The 25,691-nt window shown below is 33.5% G+C and overlaps 4 protein-coding genes across 7 annotated transcripts; 1 reads left to right on the top strand and 3 right to left on the bottom strand.

Annotated features, from left to right (window-relative positions):
* LOC108569773 (UHRF1-binding protein 1-like) lies at positions 1 to 9,818 on the bottom strand. Of its 3 annotated transcripts, none has more exons than XM_017931455.1 (20): positions 9,567 to 9,818; positions 9,122 to 9,323; positions 6,884 to 7,069; positions 5,803 to 6,028; positions 5,294 to 5,617; positions 4,994 to 5,241; positions 4,723 to 4,927; positions 4,629 to 4,655; positions 4,221 to 4,313; positions 3,984 to 4,165; positions 3,620 to 3,916; positions 3,218 to 3,562; positions 3,004 to 3,163; positions 2,721 to 2,945; positions 2,349 to 2,662; positions 2,155 to 2,289; positions 1,779 to 1,790; positions 1,224 to 1,502; positions 978 to 1,164; positions 1 to 923 (listed from the first exon to the last, which is right to left on the bottom strand). In XM_017931455.1, the coding sequence occupies exons 1-20, from the start codon at positions 9,608 to 9,610 to the stop codon at positions 643 to 645; spliced, it is 3,972 nt and encodes a 1,323-aa protein (XP_017786944.1). In that variant the 5' UTR covers positions 9,611 to 9,818; the 3' UTR covers positions 1 to 642. The 3 variants fall into 3 exon arrangements, with proteins under 3 accessions (XP_017786944.1, XP_017786942.1, XP_017786945.1); XM_017931453.1 differs by having other exon boundaries at positions 4,723 to 4,945; XM_017931456.1 differs by lacking the exon at positions 4,629 to 4,655 and having other exon boundaries at positions 4,723 to 4,945.
* Positions 9,819 to 10,815: 997 nt separating this feature from the next.
* Positions 10,816 to 11,858, top strand: LOC108569774 (probable N-acetyltransferase san). The gene is made up of 3 exons (XM_017931457.1): positions 10,816 to 10,931; positions 11,027 to 11,350; positions 11,422 to 11,858. Exons 1-3 carry the CDS (start codon positions 10,924 to 10,926, stop codon positions 11,582 to 11,584), a joined length of 495 nt encoding a protein of 164 aa, XP_017786946.1. The 5' UTR covers positions 10,816 to 10,923; the 3' UTR covers positions 11,585 to 11,858.
* A 1,390-nt stretch (positions 11,859 to 13,248) lies between these two features.
* LOC108569775 (hormone-sensitive lipase) lies at positions 13,249 to 22,592 on the bottom strand. Of its 2 annotated transcripts, none has more exons than XM_017931459.1 (9): positions 22,101 to 22,592; positions 17,081 to 17,267; positions 16,317 to 16,395; positions 15,665 to 16,255; positions 15,393 to 15,602; positions 14,998 to 15,276; positions 14,622 to 14,926; positions 13,578 to 13,703; positions 13,249 to 13,517 (listed from the first exon to the last, which is right to left on the bottom strand). In XM_017931459.1, the coding sequence occupies exons 1-9, from the start codon at positions 22,454 to 22,456 to the stop codon at positions 13,428 to 13,430; spliced, it is 2,223 nt and encodes a 740-aa protein (XP_017786948.1). In that variant the 5' UTR covers positions 22,457 to 22,592; the 3' UTR covers positions 13,249 to 13,427. The 2 variants fall into 2 exon arrangements, with proteins under 2 accessions (XP_017786948.1, XP_017786947.1); XM_017931458.1 differs by having other exon boundaries at positions 14,622 to 14,938.
* A 375-nt stretch (positions 22,593 to 22,967) lies between these two features.
* LOC108569770 (NEDD8 ultimate buster 1-like) lies at positions 22,968 to 25,501 on the bottom strand. Its single transcript, XM_017931450.1, has 9 exons — positions 25,280 to 25,501; positions 24,970 to 25,226; positions 24,716 to 24,917; positions 24,500 to 24,657; positions 24,147 to 24,343; positions 23,930 to 24,091; positions 23,735 to 23,873; positions 23,445 to 23,676; positions 22,968 to 23,383 (listed from the first exon to the last, which is right to left on the bottom strand). The coding sequence occupies exons 1-9, from the start codon at positions 25,406 to 25,408 to the stop codon at positions 23,072 to 23,074; spliced, it is 1,788 nt and encodes a 595-aa protein (XP_017786939.1). The 5' UTR covers positions 25,409 to 25,501; the 3' UTR covers positions 22,968 to 23,071.
* Positions 25,502 to 25,691: the final 190 nt, after the last annotated feature.

Here is a 25,691-nt window from a genome sequence, read left to right on the forward strand (position 1 = left end):
TTCGTGAATCAATTGCAATTACGCTGCAACGTGGAAACGATCGTTCGCTCTTCCCGCCAGATACAAAAAAAAATACACTCACACACGAGAATTGTAAGGGACGACAGCAAAACAATGGACGAATCATGGACACGAAACACATGTATATCAGAAAAAAAATAATAACATACACGCAACCAATCACATAACATCATTTCAGATCATCAAAAACAAAAGTTTATACACGCGATGATACGTAGATGGTTCGAAAGCTCTGTCACAAAATAAACAATGTACATATTTATATATATAATCATATGTCATAATAACATAAACATCGACAATAGTAAATGCCTTTACAAATAAAAACAGTATTTACACTAGGAGTTTAGTATTTTACACAGACGAAAATTTTTCTTTGGCTTCTTCTTTCTTGAAGGAAAAACTAAAATTTATATTTTAAAAAAAAATGCGCAATCGTTTATAAAAACAAAAGATAAATAAGTCGCGCAGGGCCTCGAATGTATCTACTCAACAACATCCGACGACGATGATGATTCAGCAACCGGCTTTAAACATATATAAAATCATAATCGTAAGACGTTGACTGACTAACTACCTCTTAATATTCGAGCAGCAGTTTGTGCAGTCGAAACAACATTGCTATCTCTTACTAGACCACTGCCTGCTCTTATCACTCAATAACCGATCCTGCAAATTCTTAATCTCATCCAGTAAATTTCGCTTCTCGTCCAGAAGCCTGCTGACCTCCTCCTGCGACGAAGTAAGGCACGACCTCAGCACGTCCGTCTCTTCTTTTGATTTACGCAACAATCTGTTCTCCTCAGAAACACGTTCAAACGCCAACAGTCTTCTCCTCAGCTCGTCGTTATCCAATTTCAGCTGTTTGCTGACTTGCTGATTCAAACTATCGTTTTCTTGAACTGAAAAAGATAAGTGTAAAGTATAATGAATCGATAAATTATAAAGTGACCCACCTGATAAACTGGAGAACGAATTGGAAACCGACGTTTCCTTATTGGGGTATATCTGAAAAACGCCGTCATCTCCTCTGCAAATAAACAACTTTGACAGCTTCAGATCTAAAGGTATAGGGCCCGGAGATGTTATGTTAACGGGAGGTCTATCCTCGTTTAAGTGCAGCTGAATATTGATCAAATTAATCTGTAATTATTTAAAGACTTGTTAATATTAACAGCTAGAATCAAATTATTGATGTTCACCTCCATCGGCAACGGAATCGGTATAATCTCATCCTCGGCCAAATCCGCCAAACCGATCACAGAACTCATCGACATGGTCATATCCAGATCGCTAACTTGCATATCCACGAAATTCCTGAATATCTTCTTCAAGTTGTCTTTATCGCTGAAGTCCATTTCCATTAAGGATTTCGACGAAGGAAGAACTAAATCGTGGTCCATCCTGAGCTTAACTCGAGTCGTCGTGCAACTGGTGCTGGGATTCTCTGACCAGGCCCTCGATCTCGAACTGAACTTGCTCTAAACAGACAACACGCTCGTTAAGAAAAAACCCCATTCAGTCATAACTACTCGTTTCACACATACTAAAAAACCATTATCGAAACAATAACGAACAACAGTAAGTAAGACGTATCATCCCCTTACCTCAATATCTACCTAAATATGTAATAAAACATGCAAACCTAACTAAAAAATAAAAACTAGAAATTTCGCTAAGCTTCTACGCTTTTCCTATCTCTTGAAGAGGCAAACAAGATGCAAACTAAACTTGATAACCTTTATATTATTCAATACCTTGATTTTGGCCTGTACCACAAAAACACATTCAGAGGCATGCACAAAGAAAAATAAAATACAAGAAAATCGCCCTTCTTTTATAAATAATAAATATCGTAGTTTGAGTCGCCTCTCGAACACCAAAAAACGACAAAAAAACCAAAGACTCAAAAGAAAAAACAAAATTAAAAACAAAATGAAATATTCATAGTACAAATCATTCTGCTTAATAACAAAAATTACAACCAAAATAAATTAAAAAAAAAAAGTATATTGAGATTCTTCAAAAATTTTCTGTGCGTATTTCTCGTTTGGCATGTTCATGTTAAGTGCAATAATAAATATGTCGTTTAAAGAGAGTAAAGAATCGTTGTAGTTGCGACTTGGCACTAACCTGGAACTCATCCCAAGGGATGGAATTGCAGTCGTCGTTGACTATGTTGCAGACTTGCAACTTTATCGATGAAGAATATCCCACTGATTGCTGAAGAAATTCGACCTTGTTCAATTTGAACGTAGTAATGGACACCTGAAGATGATTCACATTGATTTTAATACCTTCTTCCAATCAAATTCAATTAAACGTACGATATCTTTTCTTCTGCAGCTGCTTGTGAGCGAATGATTGCTGGAAGATGTAACGGTGCAATCGTCTTCCAAAGCTTCATTGGCTGTTTCCACTGACCGCTTGGTGTTGGCTTCAAAATCCATCACGTTGAACATGCTATCTAAGAAGTTCTCTCTTTCATTAGAATCCTTCGAGATAATCACGTACTTTTCCGATTCGCTGGATGCGTCGCTCTGTATCGAAATGCTATCGCTGATGTCGTCTACGTTGGTCTTCAATGCGCTGTCTATTGAAGTCATCAGCGAATTGAAACCCTTCTTCATGGAAAATAATCCTGCAAAGCAATAGTTCTTAGATATCGTTGAAAACGTAATGCGAATTGTCAATCTCACCTGCGTTAAAATTATTGGGTATATTAGAGAAGGTTTGATTGTTCATTTTCGCTACGGCTTTGTTTTCTACAGTTTGCGGAACGAAGTTCATCGAACAACTGGAAGACATTTCGGGCATCGCATTTCTAGATCCGTTCGGCAGGATCTTTCTGCTCCCATCTCCGACAGACTGAATCGAATGCGACATCGAGAAAGTACTATGCTGCCATACCGTTGCAGTGGAACCTACAAATTATAAAAAAAAATACTTAACTTGTACTTATAACTTCATTTTTTAATTTACCTCCTATGAGTATATCATCTCCAATGCTAGAAGAATCTGGTACAAAAGACTCGACGTCTCCGCCGGAAGATTCTTTACCGGGGTATTGAGATGGCATAACAAAAGTAGCTTCCAATTGTGGAATCAACGCCCCGAAGATCAATGATCCATTGTTATCAACCTGAAGAAGAACATTTCAGTTTATTACTAAGTAATTTACGAAGCGAAATTGAACCTTCATGATCCTGTTGGCATCCATTGAGAGGAAACTGGCCAATTCTCCAGCGTCCTCCGCAAGTCTGAGCAAGAACAGATACTGGTAATGATTGAGTTGAACACTAACGAGGTTGGAGATGTGCGCGAGGGCGTGTATATCCGCATTCCTGTTCTCCTCCTTTTTGATTGTCGAATTGGGATCCATGTTCATGTGCACCCACACCGTAATCGGAACGGCATCCAGGAACGGTATAGGCTTAGTGGAAGCCCTTGCTCCATGGAAATCACCCCACACCGGATCCAAACTAATGCACCACACGTCCTTGGCTTCGGTCCAAAGCAGTTCTCGGCTTATCTGACAAAGCTAAAGCCAAAGACCGTCAGATTCTCAATATATACATAATAATTGAAAATCTCTTACGAAGTTGTTCATGTTATTCGCGTCGAGTTCCGTCGGAGTATCTCTGATATTATCTTTGGCCGCGATATGATCCAAGAATTTCTGCGTGACGATATTGAAATCGTTGGGTCTGGATGGAAAGTCCGAACCGAAAAACAGCGAACCCATGTGGAAGGAATCCACGCACTTGGCCAAATCAGCTCTAGAAGACTGCTCCAAACTGCGTACGTTTGTGATGGTAGCTCGTGTTACTTGGAAAGTTAAAGATTTCGGACGATCCCGTTGCGCGTGATACTCCTTACTGCTCTCGAAAACAACCTAATAAACATATCAAGTTAAATTATTCAATTATTTTTTAAAAAACTTTAATAAATCAATCACCCACCCTAGGTAGGATAGCTTCGATTTTAACATCGATGTAGGTCAAATCTGAATTGGGCATATCCTGCTTGGAATCTAGCAGAGATTGATGTAAGTTCAGCACGAAGGAGTTGAACCACAAGCAACTATCGACGTCGAAGTAAATCTGTATAGGATTCACTTGCACGTAGAACTTTGGAGGTGGAACTATGAAAAACTACTTTCAGATACGACAAATCAAAATTATAGAAAAAATACTTACGTGGAAACGGTGTATCATCAGGATAATAGAAGTACGAAAATTCCGCGTGGATAATTTTCGCGTCCTCTGGCAGTTGCATATGCTCTCTGTCTCCTATAAAATTAAACAATTAGATTTTCATTTTAAAGCAACAAATATTACATCAACGTCATTATGTAATTAACTAATTTCAAATAAACTAAATAATGATTTCTACTTATTTAACCAACTCCAATAAATACCCGCACTTACAACCTCATTGAACAAAATCAAATATTAGGTCTTAAAAGTGGATGTCTAAGTAAATATTTTTTGAGCTAACGATAAAAGTGTAATCTTTTGTGATGATACCAAAAATACGAGCAAATCAACAAATCGGCAAACGTTCTCTACTCTACCAACTCTTATTAAAAATCTCAGTAGAGGTACCTTTGAAATCTTTCCTTTTCGTTTGTGCTAATTGATCAATTAAAATTTGTTTGTTAGTAAGCGTTAAGTTGGCGTTCGGTGTGTCTCGTTTTACCTGAAATGAACTCCTTCAGCATCAGTTTCCTCTTGGATGTTGTCACTCGGTAAATCGTAAAGTCTTCGATACGCATGATGACGCACGTCGTCATCAGCTTAGCGAATTGATTCACGGCGAACGACTTTACATTGGCCTGATGCGCGTTCGACATCCGCCTGTTCTCTGCACCAGGTGAGGTAACGTCGTTCTCCATTTTGGCACCCTGCACAAATGTATAAACCTTAATCACAACTTCAACAAAAGTAATTTATATGAATTAATGTATTACCTTATTGGCTCGGCTCAAAGGCGCGTGATGTGTTATATTCTTGTCCAGCAAATCCAAAAACTTTGTCTTAAACGAATTCAGCGCTTGGTCTTGCCAAAGAACGATCGGTATATCGGCCTCCGTATACTTGGGCCAATGTTTCCTATCTAGCTTCGCCAAATGGTAAGGATAGTAATCCACTTGGAACTTTTCCAGGCAGATCTGCAGAGCGCCGCCATCCTTCAAATTTGGATGCGTCGATCGTCCAGCTGAAGAAATCAATTGTTACATGCATTCAATATTCAATCAATTTCTACGTACGTCCACAATCGTCGCTGAGATGCAGCACGATTTTATGCGATAGGAAATGGTAAGATGTTTCAACCACATCGCACATGGCGAATATCTTGGATATCTCCGATTCCCGATCTTTGACACGAGCCTGCTGCGCTAATTGCGCTCTATACTCTGGCAGTTCTTCTAATTTCCTAGCAGCCTTAGCTTTCCTTGTTACTTCAGTCGCCTTCTCCACTAATCCAGAGAGTGAATCCAGAAAATGCAAGGCCGCCTTCAGCTGCGAATCCGTCAACACCCAAAGCAAATCGTCCAAGATGATAGTGATTCTTGAACCCATCACAAAGCAATCTGAAAATTAATTAACAATATTAATTCACGCCTCAAGTAATCCGTGTTTAATTCTTAGTTTTATTAGAAATCACTCTTGCATACACGTCGAATTTATTTCTGAATGATTTTTTTGAATCTGTTGGTTTAATTAAATGTTTATCTCATTCTACTTTTATTGATGCTCTTTCTAAGTATAGACTTACCCGACAGTCGTTTTTTGATGACTATCCGACATCTCGCCTGATTAGTCAATAACTTCAGTGGCGTAAGATTCTTGTCCACCGTAGATTTCGCCTCGATCCTCACCGTCTGCCATTCCAGCTCCTTGAAAATTAATATCTGACCCTTTTCGGGTTCCTTCAATCGCGTCATCGGCAATTCGGCCTTCTTCCATCGCGGATTCTTCGAATCTACCAAAATCCTTGATATCTGTAAAACAAATAAAAATACAATTCCCAGACAAGTTACAGCACTACATTCCAATCGATCGTAACCTAATACCTGAAAACTTAGAAAAGCTTGTGTGTCCACGAATTAGTAATAATACTAGATGCATGTTAAATGTCGCTTCTTCAGCGTATTTTCATCTATTTATATTACAATGAATTAAATAATTTGAATTCTATTCATTGACAAACTACAGTCGAAAAAAGAAAAGCAAGAGTAGACAAAATGAATGTTTGTTTTCAATACAATGAATGTTGCAATAAAGTTACGAAACAAATGTTTGAAGCAATTACGTCGAAGCAAGAGCACCTTTAAGGAATGACGTGCATTTATCAATCGATACGACAACATTCCGCATCACGCAATTATGTGCATACGCACATACTAGAACAAGAAAAAAAAAGGAGGGTTAATCGATTCTTTCCAAGCGCATCCACCATAAACACCGAACTCCTCCAGAATATAAACTTCTTACAATTTACTTTAAAAAAAATCAACTTCTTAAGATATTTCACCTTGAAACTAGTTACATCTCGTTCGTGCATGCAGCTAAAGCTCATCGCAAGGAGTTGTGAAAAGTAATTTTCAAAAGTTACAATCACGCAATCGATCGAGAATTTCCGCTTGGGAATTGAAAACTTATTTATTATGTTACACAAGATGTATGATTTTTTCACGAAACACGATGCTAAAAGAAATATGAACATATTGATAAACTAAGAACACTTCCGATAATCTGACGGTTCGCAAAAAGTTGTAATTGAATTGTGTAACAATCAAGGTTTCGATTATATAAAAATATCCTAAATTTGATGAAGATAAAACGTGCATTCTTACCTCGATGTTGGCTGTGAACGCTGGACTCTTGAATATAACTATCACTTTGTTAACGTTAATCGTTATTCCATCTATGATTTTATGGATAAAACTATATTTTCCAGGAACTGGGGCTGCAGCGGCACTCGGTGTATTAGTTCGTAATTCTTCGCAAGTTTCAACAATTATTTTAACTTCGTCCAAACTCTGAAAATAAAAATAAAATATATACAATGTAGTAAAGTACATTAAAAAATGAAATATGAACTGACGTAGTTTCTATATACTCTACACAATAGATAAACAAGGCGATTATGTCAAAATACTGCAAATTACACTTCAATATTAGCACTTAATTAACCAGTAAATTGTATTTGAAAATTTAATGAAATAAACTGAATTTTCAAGAACTGTTATGAAAAATACTATCAATAATCACTACAGTCCGATTTGAAAAATTCTAAAATTCTAGTATACAAATACGGCTTTAAAATCTTCGATCAGTCCGGTTTCCAAACAGTTATCCGGCCTATGCGAGGTAAAGTTGTACTCTCAATTTGTTGCTCTCAATGTTATAAACATTGCATATAAATTCTTTATCCACTGATACATTTAAAATCACTGAATTTTAAGTTCAAATTAATGTTTTTTTTTAAATTTTAATCACATAAAAATTACAAAATTTATTACTTCTTTTAAAGGGTCGAAAGAAGTAATAAAATACACAAAATATTAATTCTGGTTTGATACAAATTTTAATTTCGTTAAACATTAATTTCATGAATAAATTTAATTAATCCCTGAACTCGCCGTACGCTTCCCACCATAAATTGTACTTCATAATTCACACCTAATCTACACTCAACAAGCATCGTCCTGCGATAATCCAATTAATATTTCATTATTATCAAAAATGTGTATGTTAAAAAAAAGATAATAAAATAACATAATTATTTATATAATTTGAAATGTTAAACAGTAATTAAAAAAAAAATGAAGGTATATTAAATATTTTGGTAGAATTATTGCGAATTGAGCTTTCCTTAAGACAATATACATTAAATATAATATTTCAAGTCGTCCTGTATTCAAGTTATTATGATAACTGGGCTAATTTAGTTATCAGAACGTGTCTATTTTAAGCGAACGATAAAACAAACATTTATTACTACTGTATGTTTTCTTATGTTCTTATTTCACTCTTTCTTTATTTCTATTATTCTCAATATCACAAAGAAAAAGTAAACAATTTCAACAATCTACAAACGTTATCAATATTGCGGTTTATTTTAATATTATTTACAAAAATAAATTCATGTTTGAAATTCCAATTATTAAGAAAACATTCCTTAGGTCAGTGTTTCCCAACGTGGGGTCAACGCAATTCGAAAATGGACATATCTAGAGTTTAACCGTATCGAGTATTATGTATATGTTACATAAGGAACATGAGAATTTTCGAAAGGCTTTGATGGGGCATGGCACAAAAAAAATGGTTAAAAACCACTGACTTGGGTCGATTGCCCATGTGTAAATAAATAAAATAAAAAATTATTGACAATAGATTCTTAATATTTATTTCAAAATATTCTTAGAATTCAGAAGCTTGAGTAAATTATTTCGCCGGAATTCTCAACCAAAATATATCTATTTATATTTCAAAGTTTCCGCAATCTGTTTGTTTTGAGTGGAGTATCTAAAGATAAGTTCGTTTTAGCTGCAAATGCTTAATTTCAATTCAATTGAATTGAATACCTTTTTTATGTACAGTAAAAGCAGCTGCTGATATGCAAATAAACAGTAACGGAAATTTAAATTTATAATACAAGCAAAAACAATGATAAGTGATAAAACTAATTTAATTAATTGGATAATAATTAATGAATTCCGAATTTTAATTAATGTTATTATTTTTTACATATAAATTTTGTTTGAACATAATGAAAATATTCTTCTTGTTTATAATTGGTGTAATTATATATTTAAATACAATTTAATTCTGATTTCTCTAGTTCATTCAGGAAAAGAAAAACTGAACATTACTAGTTTCTCCATTTGTTTCTTTGAATGGTTTTAGCAGTATTACATTCATGAATAAATCTATTCAATGATAATGTTAATTGCATAACAGAAAATATTCAATTTGATGCATTGGAATTCACATTTGTTGGAAAAAAAAACCTTCTGACATTTAGCAATGCATGAAGGTCAAATAAACAGAATTTAAAGGAATGTTCAATGGCAATAGTCTTGTCTTACCAGGACTATAGGAACCTTCTTCAGCTGTGTCCACTGTATGCGAAAGGACACTCTGTTGCACCATGCATTTGTGAGCCTAAGCCAAGTGGGCAGCTCTAGCAATTCCGTAAGCACAATCTCATTCAATTCCAGATCTGACAGTTCCCCTTCACCCTTGAAGGTGCTCAAGTTTATCTTCTCTGCAGATAAGTTCTTAGTAAACCTGCAAAAAAAAAAAAAGATATGGAATGCAATAATTGGGTGTGTTTCTGTTTTGATATTTTGGATGAGTGATGACTGCACACCAACAAAAATAAGTAAACAATTTAATTGCAGAAGCAACAACTCAGAAGCTATAATTAGTAACTTCAGTTTTGTTGTTTACCAATGGGAACGGTGTGTTGTTTTGGAGGCATAAGCGTCAATTGGCGATGATTGTTAGAAACTAATTGGGAGTTGTAAATACCTGGATAGGTGTTTCAACAGTTGGTTTTTTATTATTGAAACCATTGCGGTGCGTTCACTAAACTACTGGTGATGAATTACACTTCCGAATTGATTTTTCACATGCTTTGTTGTGGAAGACGTGACGGAAGGAAGGATGAATGAATCGCAATGTAAAGATTTCTGACCGGACCCACAGATGATTCCACTCGCCCGCTGCTTGTATTTATTCCACTACTACTAGATTCCTATTTGAACAGGGCGCAAGCGTCAGCTGATATCTTTCAAAAACGTCATCAATATGGATTCACCAAGGATTTTATACAGGGCCATACAGGGCTCCCCAGACAGATACATTCAACGGATTCAACGCTCATCGCATTGTCATCCCTTTGAAATTCAAGACAATAAGAATCGTTACTTTGTTATCCACACACGAATCATCTCTACATTTGTTAAACGCATATAAAGAACAGCATTTGTAAAATGTATACAACATATTTTCAATCATATACACATATCAGAGCTTCCCAACATGTTCTAATCCTCAATTAAGTTATTGGTATCAAATTGGTAATATATGGTCGCCTGTATCACAAAAATCTGATACGAAAGGTCGTTGGTTCAATTCCGAAAATCAACAAAAATTTGTGGTGGCTGTTAAACCCGAAAGGGGTAGAAATAGGGCCGGAGAGATTTATATCAATAAATAAATTGATATAAATCTCTTTAAAAAAAAAAAAAAAAAAAAAAATTGGTAATAGCATAGCGTATTCAAAATAAGCTTTAGTATGTTTACAAAAACATACCCGAATAATACAAACCATTTAACATTTTCATCCTGAACTATTTCTACAACTTTATTTATGATAATGCCTAAAGACAAAAGATCCTTTCGTAATTAGATGCCTTTATATAAGAGGTTTCCAACATTTTCTCATATACCTTAAAATATTGAAAATACATGATAAGAACAACTCGATTCTGGACAACTTACAAAACTTTGTGTATAAAGGTACATTGGCTTTAAAGGTGTATGCAGTCTTCTGATATGGAATAAATAAAAACCCTGTTGGTTGTATTGTAGTTACTAGCAACAATAATATCGTAACATTAATTATAACTTTACTACCTCAATTAATGTTGCTTTTTATATAGATCAGAGCATTTTGCAACTAGAATTTGAAAATACTGTTTGTTAATTTAGAATTTTTATTTAAATATTTAGCGCCAACTTCATGTCACAAGGTTGACATTTAAATGGCTTTCTGACAGCGTTTGACAGTTTCCTATTGCAGTTCCATGCGTTTTGTATATTTAGTAGTATTTTATGGTTACTGTTACAAGAAATTTAATTTTAATTTAGATTTATATAAAACATGACTAAGTAAGTTTCGTGCGTCGATCTACGTGAGAAACGTGCGGCGCGAATACATCGCATTGAACGTTTTACCACAATTTATCCAATTTTCTCTTCCACAGGGCAAACATTGAATTAGGGAATGTTACACCACACAACATTAAGCAACTGAAGAGGTTAAACAGTGTGGTTTTCCCGGTATCATATAATGATAAATTTTACAAAGATGTTCTGGAGGCAGGGGAACTGGCCAAGCTAGCATACTACAATGACATAGTTGTTGGGGCTGTGTGTTGCAGGATCGACACTTCAGAGAAGAGTCGAAGATTGTACATTATGACCTTAGGCTGTTTGTACCCCTACCGCAGACTTGGCATCGGCACACTGATGGTTGAGCATGTCCTGAACTTTGTGGAACAAGATGGAAACTTTGACAGTATATTTTTGTAAGTTTCCTGCTTGGCGTTTTTCTGCTATAAATAATTAACTCTCTTTTTTTTTGTTGTTGTTGATACAGGCATGTTCAAGTGAGTAATGAAGGTGCAATTGACTTTTACAAGAAGTTTGGTTTCGAGGTTGTGGAAACTAAGCAGCATTACTACAAACGGATTGAACCTGCTGATGCTCATGTTCTGCAAAAGAGCTTAAGGAAACCTCAAACCAATGGGATGCACGAATAATTTCTTACAGATTTCGGAGCGGACTCCTCTCGTCCATTGGAGACAGATACCAAAATTTCACCATCATTTATTATTATAACGTTCCTTTTATTTTTTTAATTTTGTTTCGGCGAGAGAGGGCCGACTTTTCAAATTATCTTCGTTTTTTTTTCCTTTCTCTCTCTCTCTCTTCTTAATACATCTCATTATCAACTGTGTGCTGTAACATGTGAATTTATTATTTTATGTTTCGGTCATTGTATATAATTACCTAAATAAATGTTTGTCACTTTTAGTACAATTCTTTCTTCATTTCAAATTATATTTGTACTCTGTATGATTCAAATAAAAAACATAAATTAAGCAGTTCTTTCTTCATTTCTTTCAAAATTAATTAATTTTTCAGATTTTCCATTAGAGAATTTGTTTTAACCAATCGGATTCGACTATCACGAGTTATTCCACATTTTAATTGGTTAAAACAATATGATATAACGTTTCAATTAAATTCATGACTAAATTTTCTAATTCAAGTAATGAAACCAAAGCATAAAACTTAAATTTTCTATTAATCTATGCAAGAATATAAATTATAGCAACGTTGCTTTTATATACTATAAAATGATTTAAGAAACAAAGCACACTTTTAGAGTTCTTTCAATTTTTATTTAAAATAAATATAAATACAAAAAATGAAAATTAAACTAAATTTAATAGATCAATCTCTAAAAAAAAATATATCTTTGATTCAACAAATTAATTAAATAAATTTGCACGATTTCCGTGTTCCCAAAAATCGTATTCTATCAAGATCATTATTAACACAGTTCTCCGCACAATTTAAAAAATATGTAGTAAATAGGTTATCATAATATACGTATATATATTTATATATAGATTCAAGATGTCTAGTCTATAGACACGTGTCCGTGTAAATTTATTTGGAGGAAAGGAAAACAAAACGATTATCCTTAAGAAAAAAAACAAAATCTTAGCATCGGAAATATTAGTCTAATGGCCTTCTCTAATACTGTCATAATTTATTCTATGAACAAGTATATACAGATATTGATATAATATTATTAAATATAGTCTATTATTTTTAAGTCTGTCGTTAAAAAGTATTATTATTTAACATGCATCATTGAATGAAATACAGAAAAAAGCGTACTTTTATGATTTTTTTTTGTTGTTGGGTGAGTGTAGATTTTAAACGAAACGAAAGGCCATCAGAAGACGAACAGTTGTAACAAAAATAAGCTTAACCATAAAGTGAGATTCAAATAATCAACAAACAGTATAGATAACAAATATATCTCATTATGTTTTGGTATTAAGTTGGACTAGAAAAATCGTGATGCTCTTCTTGATACAGTTAAACGGAATCGTTTATCTTGGACAGATTATTGATGTTACTATTATTGTCGAACATTACTGCTTTTTTTTTAAATATATAAATTATAATTTCTCCTATAAAACAAAACAAAATTAATTAATAACGCGTCTGTTGTTTCCAGTTTGTATAGGCACTAAAATTTCTTAATAAATGTACAAATAAATTAAATAAAATTAATTTAAATAAAAACAACTGATATAGATATATATGATTTCTAGAAATTGAAATTAATAATTGACTACAATCATTGTTTTTTTTTCGCTTGAATTGTATAAAAATATATGTGTGATACATCCATTCATCAATCTCTCTTTTTCTTTACTTTCACGATCGATATTATTTAATTGAAATAAGAAACGAACGCCCTTTTTGTACACAAGTAAGTGATCGCGGTTTCCAACAAAAGCCGCATTAAAGGTAGGTAAATACGAGAAAATGAGCAAACTTTGCTGCATTCAGTGGGAACGTTTATGTCTGAGGTGATAGACTATCCAAGTCGAAGAGGTCGGAGATTTGGTGGGCGCATTGTTTGGCCGCGTCGTACGCTTCTTTGCAAACCTGAATAGGAAAAACAAACAATGTATTAAACATTTCAAGTGGAATTGGAAAAGGATTTACCAATGAAAAGTTCAGAAATCCGTGCGGAAGTCCATCCAGAATGGTCAAATTAACGTCGTTACCCAAATTTTTCACTCGCTTCGCGAAACTTACGCAATCGTCCAAGCATGGGTCTAAATGTACAGTCTGTAAATAATCAATACAGAGATTAGTTTCATACAAAATCTATATACATTTTTAGCTACAACAAACATATGATAAAGTAACAAAATATGAATAAATCATAGTAAATGAACTATTGAACATCGGTAATATTTTTCTTTGTTCTCAGTTTTAATAATAGAAAGTTCAATTTACCCCACATGGGGTAAAAGTATAAATTAAAATTTTATATCCATGAATAAATATTGGAATTATTGGGTAATCTCGGCGTACACCGACTAATTATTATATTAGGTACAATAAAATGATAAAGCCAAAAACTAAAGTAAAAATAAATTGAACTTATATCATTCAACTTCGCATCTATTTCTCTATAAAGATACAACTCATCAATAATGCAAAGGCCGTTCATTATTGTCAATAAGAATCAACATTGAAGGCGTCAAATTGGTAATTACAAAATTTTCCGAGCTATCTAATTGAATCCACATCAACAATTCAATTATATCCACAATTCTCGGAATCGCGTTAATTATGAAATTTTAATTAGTTGAATTTATCAAAATAAGAAGCGAACAAATCATCGATCGTAATTAGTGAACGTATCATAAACACCATCTGTTAATGATACAATATTAGACTTAAAGACTAGACATAAATGATTGAATATCTAGACTTTGGATGCACTGCATGACCCGAGGCTATTTTTTTCTCGTAAAGGTTAAGGCATGATTCACATTTGCACACATTATAATTGCGTTTCTAGGAAATACAGTAATGAACGAATCACATCTTATTTTATTAACTACCATTATTTTCTGCTACCATTATATACTGCTAGCTCAGTAAATAATATTTTTTGGTGTGCAGAGTTTTAAAATTTAAAGTTTTATATTAATTGAATTATTTAATTATATAGAATAAAAAAATAATTATACATACGAATATTTTCATAGGAGGCAACTGCTTCAGGAGCTCATCTGAAGCGCAATAAGGACTAATGTAGGGATCGGTCGGTTTCATGGCGTAGACTTCGGGTTCGATGGGATTCTGAGGAACGTCTAAGTACATGGAAGCGCTGCTGGAGGATTTCATCTGAACGAGGTTTGACATGCGACCCCGCAACTTCGAGACGAAACTCGTGACCTTCCCTTGAAGCGAGAACTCGAACTGAGAGGAGGCGGCAGGTGCTGCGGTTGCTGGTACGGATTCCTGCTTGAGGACGGCTATCTTCGTGCCATCCGTGTCTGTATCCGAGTCTAATTTTACATCAGTTATTATCGTTCATGAATGCGAATTCACGCATTTGATAACTTACCCAATACGAATTTATCTAGAAGATCGAACTTCTGGCTGGTATCGGAACCAGTGAAGTCGGGCTCCTTGATGGTGCTGAGGTCGCGCGTGTCGTCCGTTTGAGAGGTGAGAGAACCGTAAGTCAATGTGTCCGACATCTCCGAGGTGGGCGACTTGTGCGCCTGCAGCTCCAGCAGATCGGACTCGGAGATCTCCTCGAAGCTCTCCGTGGTATCCGGCGAGATGGCGCCATTCGCACTGCCGTTTTGCTTTTCATTTAACCTGGATCCAAATACATAAGCTGAAAATAATAAAGAAAATATTTGTCAAAATCCAATCAAGCGTTGATCAAAAGTCTAAATAATGAAATTAGCACTGAATGTAACTATCGAGTTAATACTTTTAATAAGAACTTACCTTTGAGGCAGCGTGTTAAAAAACCGAAAGGCAGTAGAGGATCCAATTTACATAACAACCGCGCGGGTGATGGTATAAATCCTATGTATGTTGGCATGTAAGCCAAGAACAGACCATGGGGAGTCGGAACTCCGATTTCTATACACTTGAGAGACATTGCTGTTAACAAATTGGCTCCGGCAGAGTCTCCAGCACCGATGATCCTCTCACCTATACAAAAATATATGCAAATAAATTAAATGGTATTCATGATAAATTTCGAGTATAATTACCAGTACTTCCCAACAATTGACAATTCTTTAAAGCCCAAGCGTACGCGTACATAATTTCCTCGAGGGCTCTCGGATACGGCGCTGACGGTGCCAGACTGTAGTCAATGCTCAGAATCGGAATCCTAAGCTCTTTGGCCCATTGCCTCAAGTACACTTCGTGCGATTTCGAGGACTGCGACACGAAACCTCCGCCGTGGCAATGGATCAGAAGACCTCTGCTCGGCGGCTCCATCTTCGTGTTTTTCCCTTCGCCGACCATACCTTCGCGAGCCTCGTAACTGATCAATCTCACGTGCACCGATTTGCTACCGATGTGCGACATAGGTATCGGAATATCAATCTCTTTGCCGTTCACGTTCAACGTGATCGGTTCCGTCGGGATATTGATCGTCTTACAGATGGCAGCGCTCGGGGCGACGATGGATGGTAGATATTGCATAAGCTCACTCTCGGACAGAAACCAAAAAGCTTTGCAGAAATCGACGTCGGCGTTGTTACCAATGTTCACCACCCTTTTCGCCCTTTGCTCCGGATCGGACACGTACTTGGTGGTGGTCATGACGGAGTTGGTCGCCTTTGAGAGCATCGAACCTGCGGATTCATGCGTTTTGATTACACAATCGATATAAAAGACCTATTTTACAACACCTACCATCGCTATAGTATGCTTCCGAAAATATCGCCATGGACAAGGATATAAACCTCAGAGGTCCACGTATCGATTCTGTAAACTATACAAGAAAACATACATTATTTCAAAATCTGAAATGTGTCCTGGCATACCACGCCAGATATTACATCGTAAATATCTTTTAAAATGAAATATCGCAGTGTAACACATCAAACTTCTTATACAAATAATCATAATTTATGTAAATCATCTCATATTATTTTAAATTAAAGAAAAATATTTACCAAAGACTATTGTAAATATTTGTATTATTCTTTTAAATTTAAATATCGCATCAATCTGAAGGTGACATAATGAATGTAACACATCAAAGTACTTATAATTATCCAAATAAGCATAATTTATGTAAATCATCTCATATTATTGCAAATTATTGAAAAATATTTACAACAGACTATTGAAAATATTTGTCGAAATAACAGAATTATAATTGCTCATAACATATGAAATGAAATATATTTGGAAGATTCGCCATCACTGTACTACATAAAAAAGAGAAAAATATAGTTTTGAAACCGAAGTTTAAGCACATCTGCTATAATGAAAACATTGCGCTTGAAAGATTAATGACCCGTAGGTTAACAGCAAATCCAACAAAAAAAATTTAAACTACGTAAAAAAATCTGAACCCACTTGAAAACTTTAAAACAAGTTGTTAACTGCGATGATGCAAATTACCATGAGCTAATCCATCTAGTGTAATGAGAGAGCAATTAAAATTTTACCTGAAAACCGAGCGGTCGTCCGTAAAAACAATATTGATTAATATCGTCGGTCAAACGGATGAGATCTTGCGGCGTCGAGTGTTCCATTGCGAACAATTCATTCTTCGCACTATGCTTCCTGAGCACCTGCAGATGCTTCAGACAGGTGTGGACGCTGGACATCAATTGAGCACAGGCTTCCACTTCTCTGAAACAATTAAATTGAAAAAATCTCAATTAGATCTCCTTAAATTTCTTCATACACATATATTGATTATAATATTCAATAGTTTTATAAATAAAGTAATAAGATTTGTCGATTCTTAAAACCCGATTTTTTAAAACCCATTTATCTTAGGAAATTTTATATAATTCTAAAACCGGTTTTTAAGTCTAGACTTAAAATATAATAACACATTAATTAATTTAATTATTTCATTAAGACGATTAAAGATTTTTTTTTCCATTTATAGATATTCTGTATGCAAAATAAGAACTTGTTTATTTTGATATAATTTTTAATTTTGCATATATTAAATAAAAAGAAAATAAGTTGTAAATCCTTTCTCTCTATTTTTTTAGTGTGAAGATTCGAAAACCGGTTAAAACCGATTTGTAAAAAAATGAGATTAGAAAACCGGTTTAATTTTTAAAACGGTTAAACCCGCCAATATCCCAGACTGTTTGAAATCAGACAAAACGAGAAATTAAATACTTAGAAAAAAAATGAGAAGACTGTATTTAGGAAAATTGTATGGTATTTATTATACATAGCTGTTCATATGTAAATAATAATTAAAAATAGAACTAGGCAATTATTTCATTTTAATTATTCACGCATGAACTTGACATGCATATGCCAACAGAATAATAAATACAAGCTTCCTATTGATGACTGCAATGAATTGCTAGTACAAATTCATATAAATATGACCGTGAATCAAGTGGAATTACTTGAAGAAGCGATGATAGTTGTTTTACAAAAAATAATCAAAATAAATGTATTATATATAAAAATAACAATATTAATAGTTTTGTAGGTACTTAAAATATAAATTATAGATGTTATTCTGTAATAGAAGTTTTTAAATACAAGAAAATAGGATCATATTGGATTGAGAAAAAGAGTAAAGTGATGTATTAAGACAAAGCTTTTAAAAGAAACAGTACTGAAATAGGCTTAAATTCCATACATTAGCTACAAATCTACTCAATCTTGTTCGTTAAGAATTCAATGATTCCACAAATGATTTCCAAATATAATCTATATAGAAAGTAATTTAGTTTTAATAAATTACAAAAGATCATTCATTAAAATTGTATGTAAACACTAATCACAATACATAAAGAAATGTAGTATTTAATAATTGTTCCATTTTGCTAATTTTAAGATAATGGAAGCAAATATGTATTTATGATGTGTTAAATAATTTGCATGCGACCAATAAAGATAACAACGTTTTACCGTATCGCTAATTAATTTGCAAAATTGAACCTGAAATTCGTTATTTCTTGCCTTGCGATCAATAATATTTTATAAATTGTCTCATAATTAGTAATTATAAACAGGTCTTAAATTTGCATATAAATTATAGTCAATCTTAAAACTACATAATTTCGAACGTTTCAGTGTTTAGTCAAGTATATTTAGAGATTTAGAAATGTGGTACTTTCTTAGCCTTTCTTAGAGTCTTCCTGTACTATTTATATCTTGAGATAATTGAGTATCTCATTTACATCAACGTTACTCAACTATTTTTGCCGTGTTGTCCAACATTTGCAATTTCTAATTGTTTATAATATACATTTAAATGGGAAAGTACGTCAAATGTGACAGCGCTGTTATATCGTGACCTATCAAAAATTTGACGCAATCCATAGGTTAAAAAACGCTGATTTTCATGATATAGATCAAAATCAATTTAAAAATATATCATTCCATAGTTACTTGCTTTTTCAGTTATTTTTATAGTGTAGAGCTCTTTTAGACCATAAAAAAAAATCGTTCAAAGTTTATATTTATCATAAAACTAATACTAGTCATTGAATTAACTTAATGATTTAAAATAATAATTCATACAGACGTATGAAACAAATTCAACTAAACTAATTATGCAATAAAAAAGCAGCAATGCATCAGTTATTACATAAAAACAACAAAAAAAATAGTGGAATGATTAAATAGTGGTTTTGTTATTTTAATGTCGCAGTATAACAAAAAAAAAACGCTCGTTACACGGCAATTGTTGCAGGATGTACGTGCGGTCATTAGAAATCACCCGGATGAAGCAGATGTAACATTTCTTGTTTGTTTAGCAATGCGAATGGAATTGTGGAAATAACGAGCTTTTGAAAACTTGCCATACCACGCACAATACCCGTGTTAAAACAAATACATTTTCGCAGATAACATAACATAATTTTTGCAAAACGTTACTTTTAAACAATTAATAACTGTGGAAACGTGGAACCTCGCATAACGAGAAAAATTAACTGTAAGAAAAATTACTCGCTTAACGAGCGACGTTTCGCATAACGAGTGACGATGAGAAGTACCGGATACATATTATGTGTATTTTTGAATATGTTTCACTATACGAGTAAAAATCCGAAAATTTTGGAACGAATTAAACTTATTAAGCGAGGTTCCACTTTATATGATTTCATATTACGTGTCGAAAGATGTAAGATTACCATCTTATATATAAATTTGAATTTCTAGTGTAAATAATTACTTAATGCACATTTACACAAATGATATCATTAAAAGAAGTTATTTTCTCACATGAAATAACAAATGACGAAACGCACTAATCTGCAGAAAAAGCCCAAAATAATCTTTAAATTGAAAACGATACTAATATATTGGAGAAGAAATTCATGAGATAATCAAAACAAATATATATAAGCAAACATATTATAAGGAAAACAGCATTAGAAGACACAATAATAGTATATCAAAAACAATTCTAGAAACGTTTAACAGTAAAAGTATAATAGAATCAAAAGTTATAAAAAAGTTTTTACACAAATTAAAAGTATTTTATAAGATAATAAATAAAACATTTATAGGATTACTATATCGTTATAATATACTTCCTTCTAACATTTATATATCTTTGGACATAATCCAGATCAGATTAGCTCTAGTGTTACATAAAAAAATCGAAATAACATGCAATGCAAAATCTACTAGCTTCCTACCAAGTGTTATTTGTATCAATTGAATATTTACACAGTTTGAATTTGAACATATTTTTAAAGATTTTTATAATTGTTATAAGCTAATTATTATTGAAAAACATAATTAAGCTCTAACTGATATATTGAAATCTTGACCCATTTTCATCATCCCGGATAACCTTTTGACTTTTATTGTTGCATTATACAAAAAAATATTGAAATTCCTCCTATATCACGCAAAATAACTTCGATTACGTCATATTGACATTGATAAAAAAATAAGTAAACAAAGTTACTTATGTACAATTTAGGAAAAACAAAATAACTGTTTATAAATAATAAGTTAACGTTTTTATTAATTCCGAGATAAATGTGATTTTTTTTATTTGTTGCTAATGTATAATTGTTTGATCAGTTATTGCAGGCTTCTTTTATCTTTCCACTAACATTAATCAATAAGGCTTGCATATGGCTTTAGAAATTCGCAGCTGCACAGTTTCTTGCACTTAGCACTACCAGAAATGTATTTATTTCGTTAAAAAAATAAGCTCATATCTTGACTAAATAAACTATTTTATGTTTGAAATGAAACAACAGATATATGGATTCTTACTGCACTGCGGAGTAAATGTTGCAATTTGCTGATAGGAGCAACGTTAGCCTATTATGCAGCTTAAACTACTAATCCTATAATTATTTAGCAGAACGGATCAGTAATTAAACGTGCATACATCGAAACAATAGTAATTCTAAATGTACAAATGTAATATGTGCAAATAAATTTTCCATTAGAAACACTGTCATAATCAATAGAAATATGTAAACAGCTATAAAATAATAGTAATTAAAATATGTTATAATTATATGTTTATATTACGACAAAATAATTACGATCCGTGAAAAAAACGCTAATTTTTGACGAGTTGTTTTTGTACAATTGCTGTTTGACTAAATTTTAAAAATAAGATTATTTCCTTATGTTAGATCACAGACTACTTATCCATGATCTACTAAGAATGTTTGGCCCCATTCCACCGTAGAAAAGGTCGTCAACCTTTTTTAAGTTGTTCTCGATCTTTAATTTTAATAGTATAACAGAGAAGAACGTATTTTAAATTATACGTACTATAAATAATACGATATTATGTATGTATAGTTCACTGCAAACAATGCACATGCCATTTCCGCTCTACTTTAGGAAGTATTTTTTAAATCAATAATAAACTTATTATGACCATTTTAGATTCGGAATTGCAGATTGAAAAGGGAAGAATTTTATGCTACAGTTGTACGTGATAATATGCTTATATTTTTTTAATGGATAGAAAAGAATTTAAGAAATAATTTCTATACAAATTCATAAATTTTAATTAATTCCTTACTTTGAAATAAATTATTTAATAATTTATATTATTTAGTTGAAAAGATTTTGCTGTTTCCAAGTATTAATAAAATTGCAACATATTTGAATGTATTAACTTAATATTAATATGAAATAATAAAAAATAGATTCATACTTGTTTTAAATTGGTATTTCCAAAAATCCATTCCAAATATTTTTAATTTGTTTACATCTGCGCTTTGAGGTCTGTAATATCATTTGTAATCATCTTAACAAACAATGATATACATATTCATATCAGCTTTCCTAAATTTAGAATGTACTGTATTTGTAGAACAACAGATAACTGCATAAAGTTCTTAGTTTTGAATCACTTAACATCTGCTCTGCAATGTGTTTGAAGCAAATGAACAATTGTTAAATGTAAAATGATGGTGAGGTGATACAACAGAAGCAGTGGAGCTAGAAAAAGAGAAAATCTAACTGTTGTTACCTACGAAAAAAGTTGCTACCTACTTTGTTATAGAAGACTTTCTAAAGAGTACACTGTCCCTTTTCAGGCAAACTTTCTTGTTGACTTGTATACCGTGGACAATAGCCGAGTCGAGGATTTTCAGGAAACTCCTGTAGCCGTTCCCCGGGGTGGCTTCATCGTAGTCGTACTGATGCACCACCGATTCGATGCTATCTCTTAGTGGAAGCACCAAATCGATGTCGTCTTTCATGGACATGAAAGACAGATACAACCTCTGCCCGTTCTCGGTGGTGTCTTTACAAAAGTACTCTGCATTGTTGCTGCAAAGATCTCTGAAAGCTGCATAGTTCACGTTCTCTTCCGGCACATCGACGCTGCTCTCCGTCTCAGTCATCATCGTTCGAAACCAAATTTACAATAAACAAAGCACAGAGGAAAGAAACACGTTCACATCATACGCGTCTCGAGCGCTCACTGAATTCGCGATTCACTCGAATATATCAAACACCTTCTCACTTGCCAATTTAATTTATAAAACAAGACGTCAAGATTCACTTCTACCAACAAAATATAAACCGGTGCAAGTTGACCAACCTAAACTTTGAAAACATTTACAAATTCAAATATTCAATAATCTTCAGTTAACACCATGATTTACATAATTCATAAGGTTATGATCGTTATTATTAATAAAAAGAATCACACAGATGTGCTCATTCTTATTTGTGACTGTATATGCTCATACATATTTATAATTACTTGCAGAATTTGCAAGCACAATAAATTAATTTAAAATGTTATTGATAAAATCGAATTATCGTTTCTAAACGAACAAAACAACATTTATTATTGTAACATAATATAAAAATTGAAACACAAATTCAACTTACATTATAAGGTAGTAGTTATAATACGTATATATTTTTTTTAAATTACTTTCAACAAAATATATGAGTGGTTTATATCCACCTAGGATGAGTTACCTTTGTGAATTGTATATTAATATATAAAATTACTTGGACAATAAAGATAGATACTGATTGAGGAAATCCTCTTCCCTCTCTAGCGTTAAATCTAAATGGTCATCGTCGACCATAGATATGTCCTGACTGAGGCGGTTCCAAGCCGCTTCCTTCTTGAGACGCTCGTCTTCATCTTCGGTCCTCGGCTTCTTGATGCTAGAAGGAATATCTGGCAAATCCAGATCTGTTTCGTCGACAATTCCGTTGTTGTTTAGCAGCTCCTCAGCGGCCGATATCAAATCACCGTTGTGCTTTTGCAGAGCCTTTATCGCCATAGTCAGTTCGAAACCAGCGGAGGTTAGCTGAAGAATATATTTATTTTGCTTATATAAAAAAAAATAACATTATAATGAGTATAATTACCTCTGGAGCTAATTCTTCGAGCCACAAAAAGAATTCCTCGCTTCTCGTGTTGCTCGGCCCAGCCTGTGGGTGTTCTTGGATGTACTGTATACTATCCGAAATGATGTTGTTGGTTTTCTGAAGAGCCACCTTCGCCGCTTGCTTGCTGTATCCCATGTTAATCAGCATTCGGACAAATAAAGGATTCACATACTGCTTTCCATCAACGCATTTTCCCAATTGCTTTCTCTCCCTAAAATAATCGAACAAAATAAATTTAAGGATTAGCAAAACATTACTATATGTATTACTTTTTCAATAATTTCTCCGTCAAAGCTTTCTTCCTACTGTCAATACGCTTGTTCCTGTTGTCATTGATATAATTTGCAGCCAAATTAACATCGCCGTGTGTCGATCTCAAGCCCAACCTTGCTTCGGGCACTGTGTATCCTGACAAAACATATAACTATATAAAACTTTTCATTCTTAAAACAATTCAATCTTACCTAATTCCACTAGAGCTAGCATTTTATTTTCATCCACTTTGAGTTCGGATAACTCTTCTCTGCATTTCTCGAACATCTTCAAGGCTGCTTCCCTGTCATTCTGATGATACAAAACGATGGCCTGCAGTAAATGCAAACGCGTGAAAAGCGCTGCCTCGTTTCCTGAAACGCCCAAAAATCAATAAATCGCGAAATTTTACAAATATATTCTCTATACCCGTTGATCCTTTCACAGCTATTAATCTCTCCAGATTAGGTCCGTAGCTTCTGTGAAACATATCCTCGCATCGTTTCAACCTGCTGTATGCTTCCGGCAAATGCACGAAACTTTGCAGACAAAGAAAGCACCAGGCTATGTCCAAGTCTAGGAGGGCGTAGTTGTCCACGGAATTCAACAACGCCGAGTTGCAACGACTATAATATACACTCATAATCAACGTTGTATTATCAAGAAACAAAGTGTTCTAAATTTAAGCAAGCTGTTACAATACCTTCAAGAATTACCTTAGACGTGCATGTAATAATTGACAACATTAATTGAACTTTTTTTAATAATCTGATCGAAATTACCTAAACTCCTTGTCAGCGTCCAGAAGAAACACTAAAGCGCGAGCGTAATCCTCTTTTTTCAGCGCACTACGACCTTTCTCGTGAAGCGCCATAGCAATCATCAAAGCCTTTTTCTCTGAATCCGGAATTTGGATGGCATTACCATGCTGATCTTCAAGCTGCAAATTAATATACGTTTAAGTAAATAACAAATAATTGTTTTATTAATCAATTAACCTGCATGTATGAAACGTCAGAGGCCAACAAAGAAGTATCTTCTTTGGTTTTCTCAATGTCTTTAACCCTGGCTTCATTTTCATGGATCTCAGTTAAACTTTCCTTCAGGACAATAGCCAAGACCAGGGAACCATTCTTTATACCCTGCTGTGATAGCATTTCAGTTTCCTTAATAACAATCCCATTGGCAATCAGCTTAAGTCTAAAAATATTTATAAATAAATTTTCCTAAAAATAAACAATAAAGGACAAACCTATCAATGGGGATGTTGACTTCATCTGATATTAATACTTTAAAGTTCATTCCCACAGTCGACAACAATATCTCCTTGCTGATTAACTTGGGCGGATTCTGGTTCAAAATTTTGATCTTGATAGTTGCAACTCCGCTCTCCTTAAATCTGTCCCTCTGCTTCAGCTTCTCGATGGCATTGGTTTGTAACTCTGATATAGCTGCATGGCATGCATCAAAATCCATGTTCAGAGACTTGCAGTAATCTTTTGCTAAACTCTATAAAGAATAAATAATAAACTTGTTGATAATTCCAATAATTCAAAACAAACCTCTATATCCTCTTGGGAAGGCCCAATCGGATCGTTGAAATACGGCGACAACCACAATTTAATACCATCCCGTTGCAATTTATCACGAACTTGTATAAACACATCTTCGATTTTCAAAGAGCCCATCATTTTTAAATTTTCGTATCACAAGAAATATCCCGTCACTGAGCTCCGACAGCTGAGCGAAAACAATTGATTTTGATATGTCACCCAAGGAAAATAAATAATTCTTTCCTTCTCTTGTACAAAACTTGTGTATAGCTCCTTCACTCTTGAGTGATATTAGCTATGTTTATATATGTAAAATAATTGCAAACTCAAATCGAAATAAGCAACTTATTGAAATAACAGGAACTTATTCTACAAATAGAAGATATTTGTAAATATTTGGACGTTGTAGGTTATTTTCAAA

The sequence above is a fragment of the Nicrophorus vespilloides genome, unplaced genomic scaffold, assembly GCF_001412225.1.
Source record: "Nicrophorus vespilloides isolate i.1.1-1 unplaced genomic scaffold, Nicve_v1.0, whole genome shotgun sequence".
Taxonomy (NCBI): Eukaryota; Metazoa; Arthropoda; class Insecta; order Coleoptera; family Silphidae; genus Nicrophorus; species Nicrophorus vespilloides.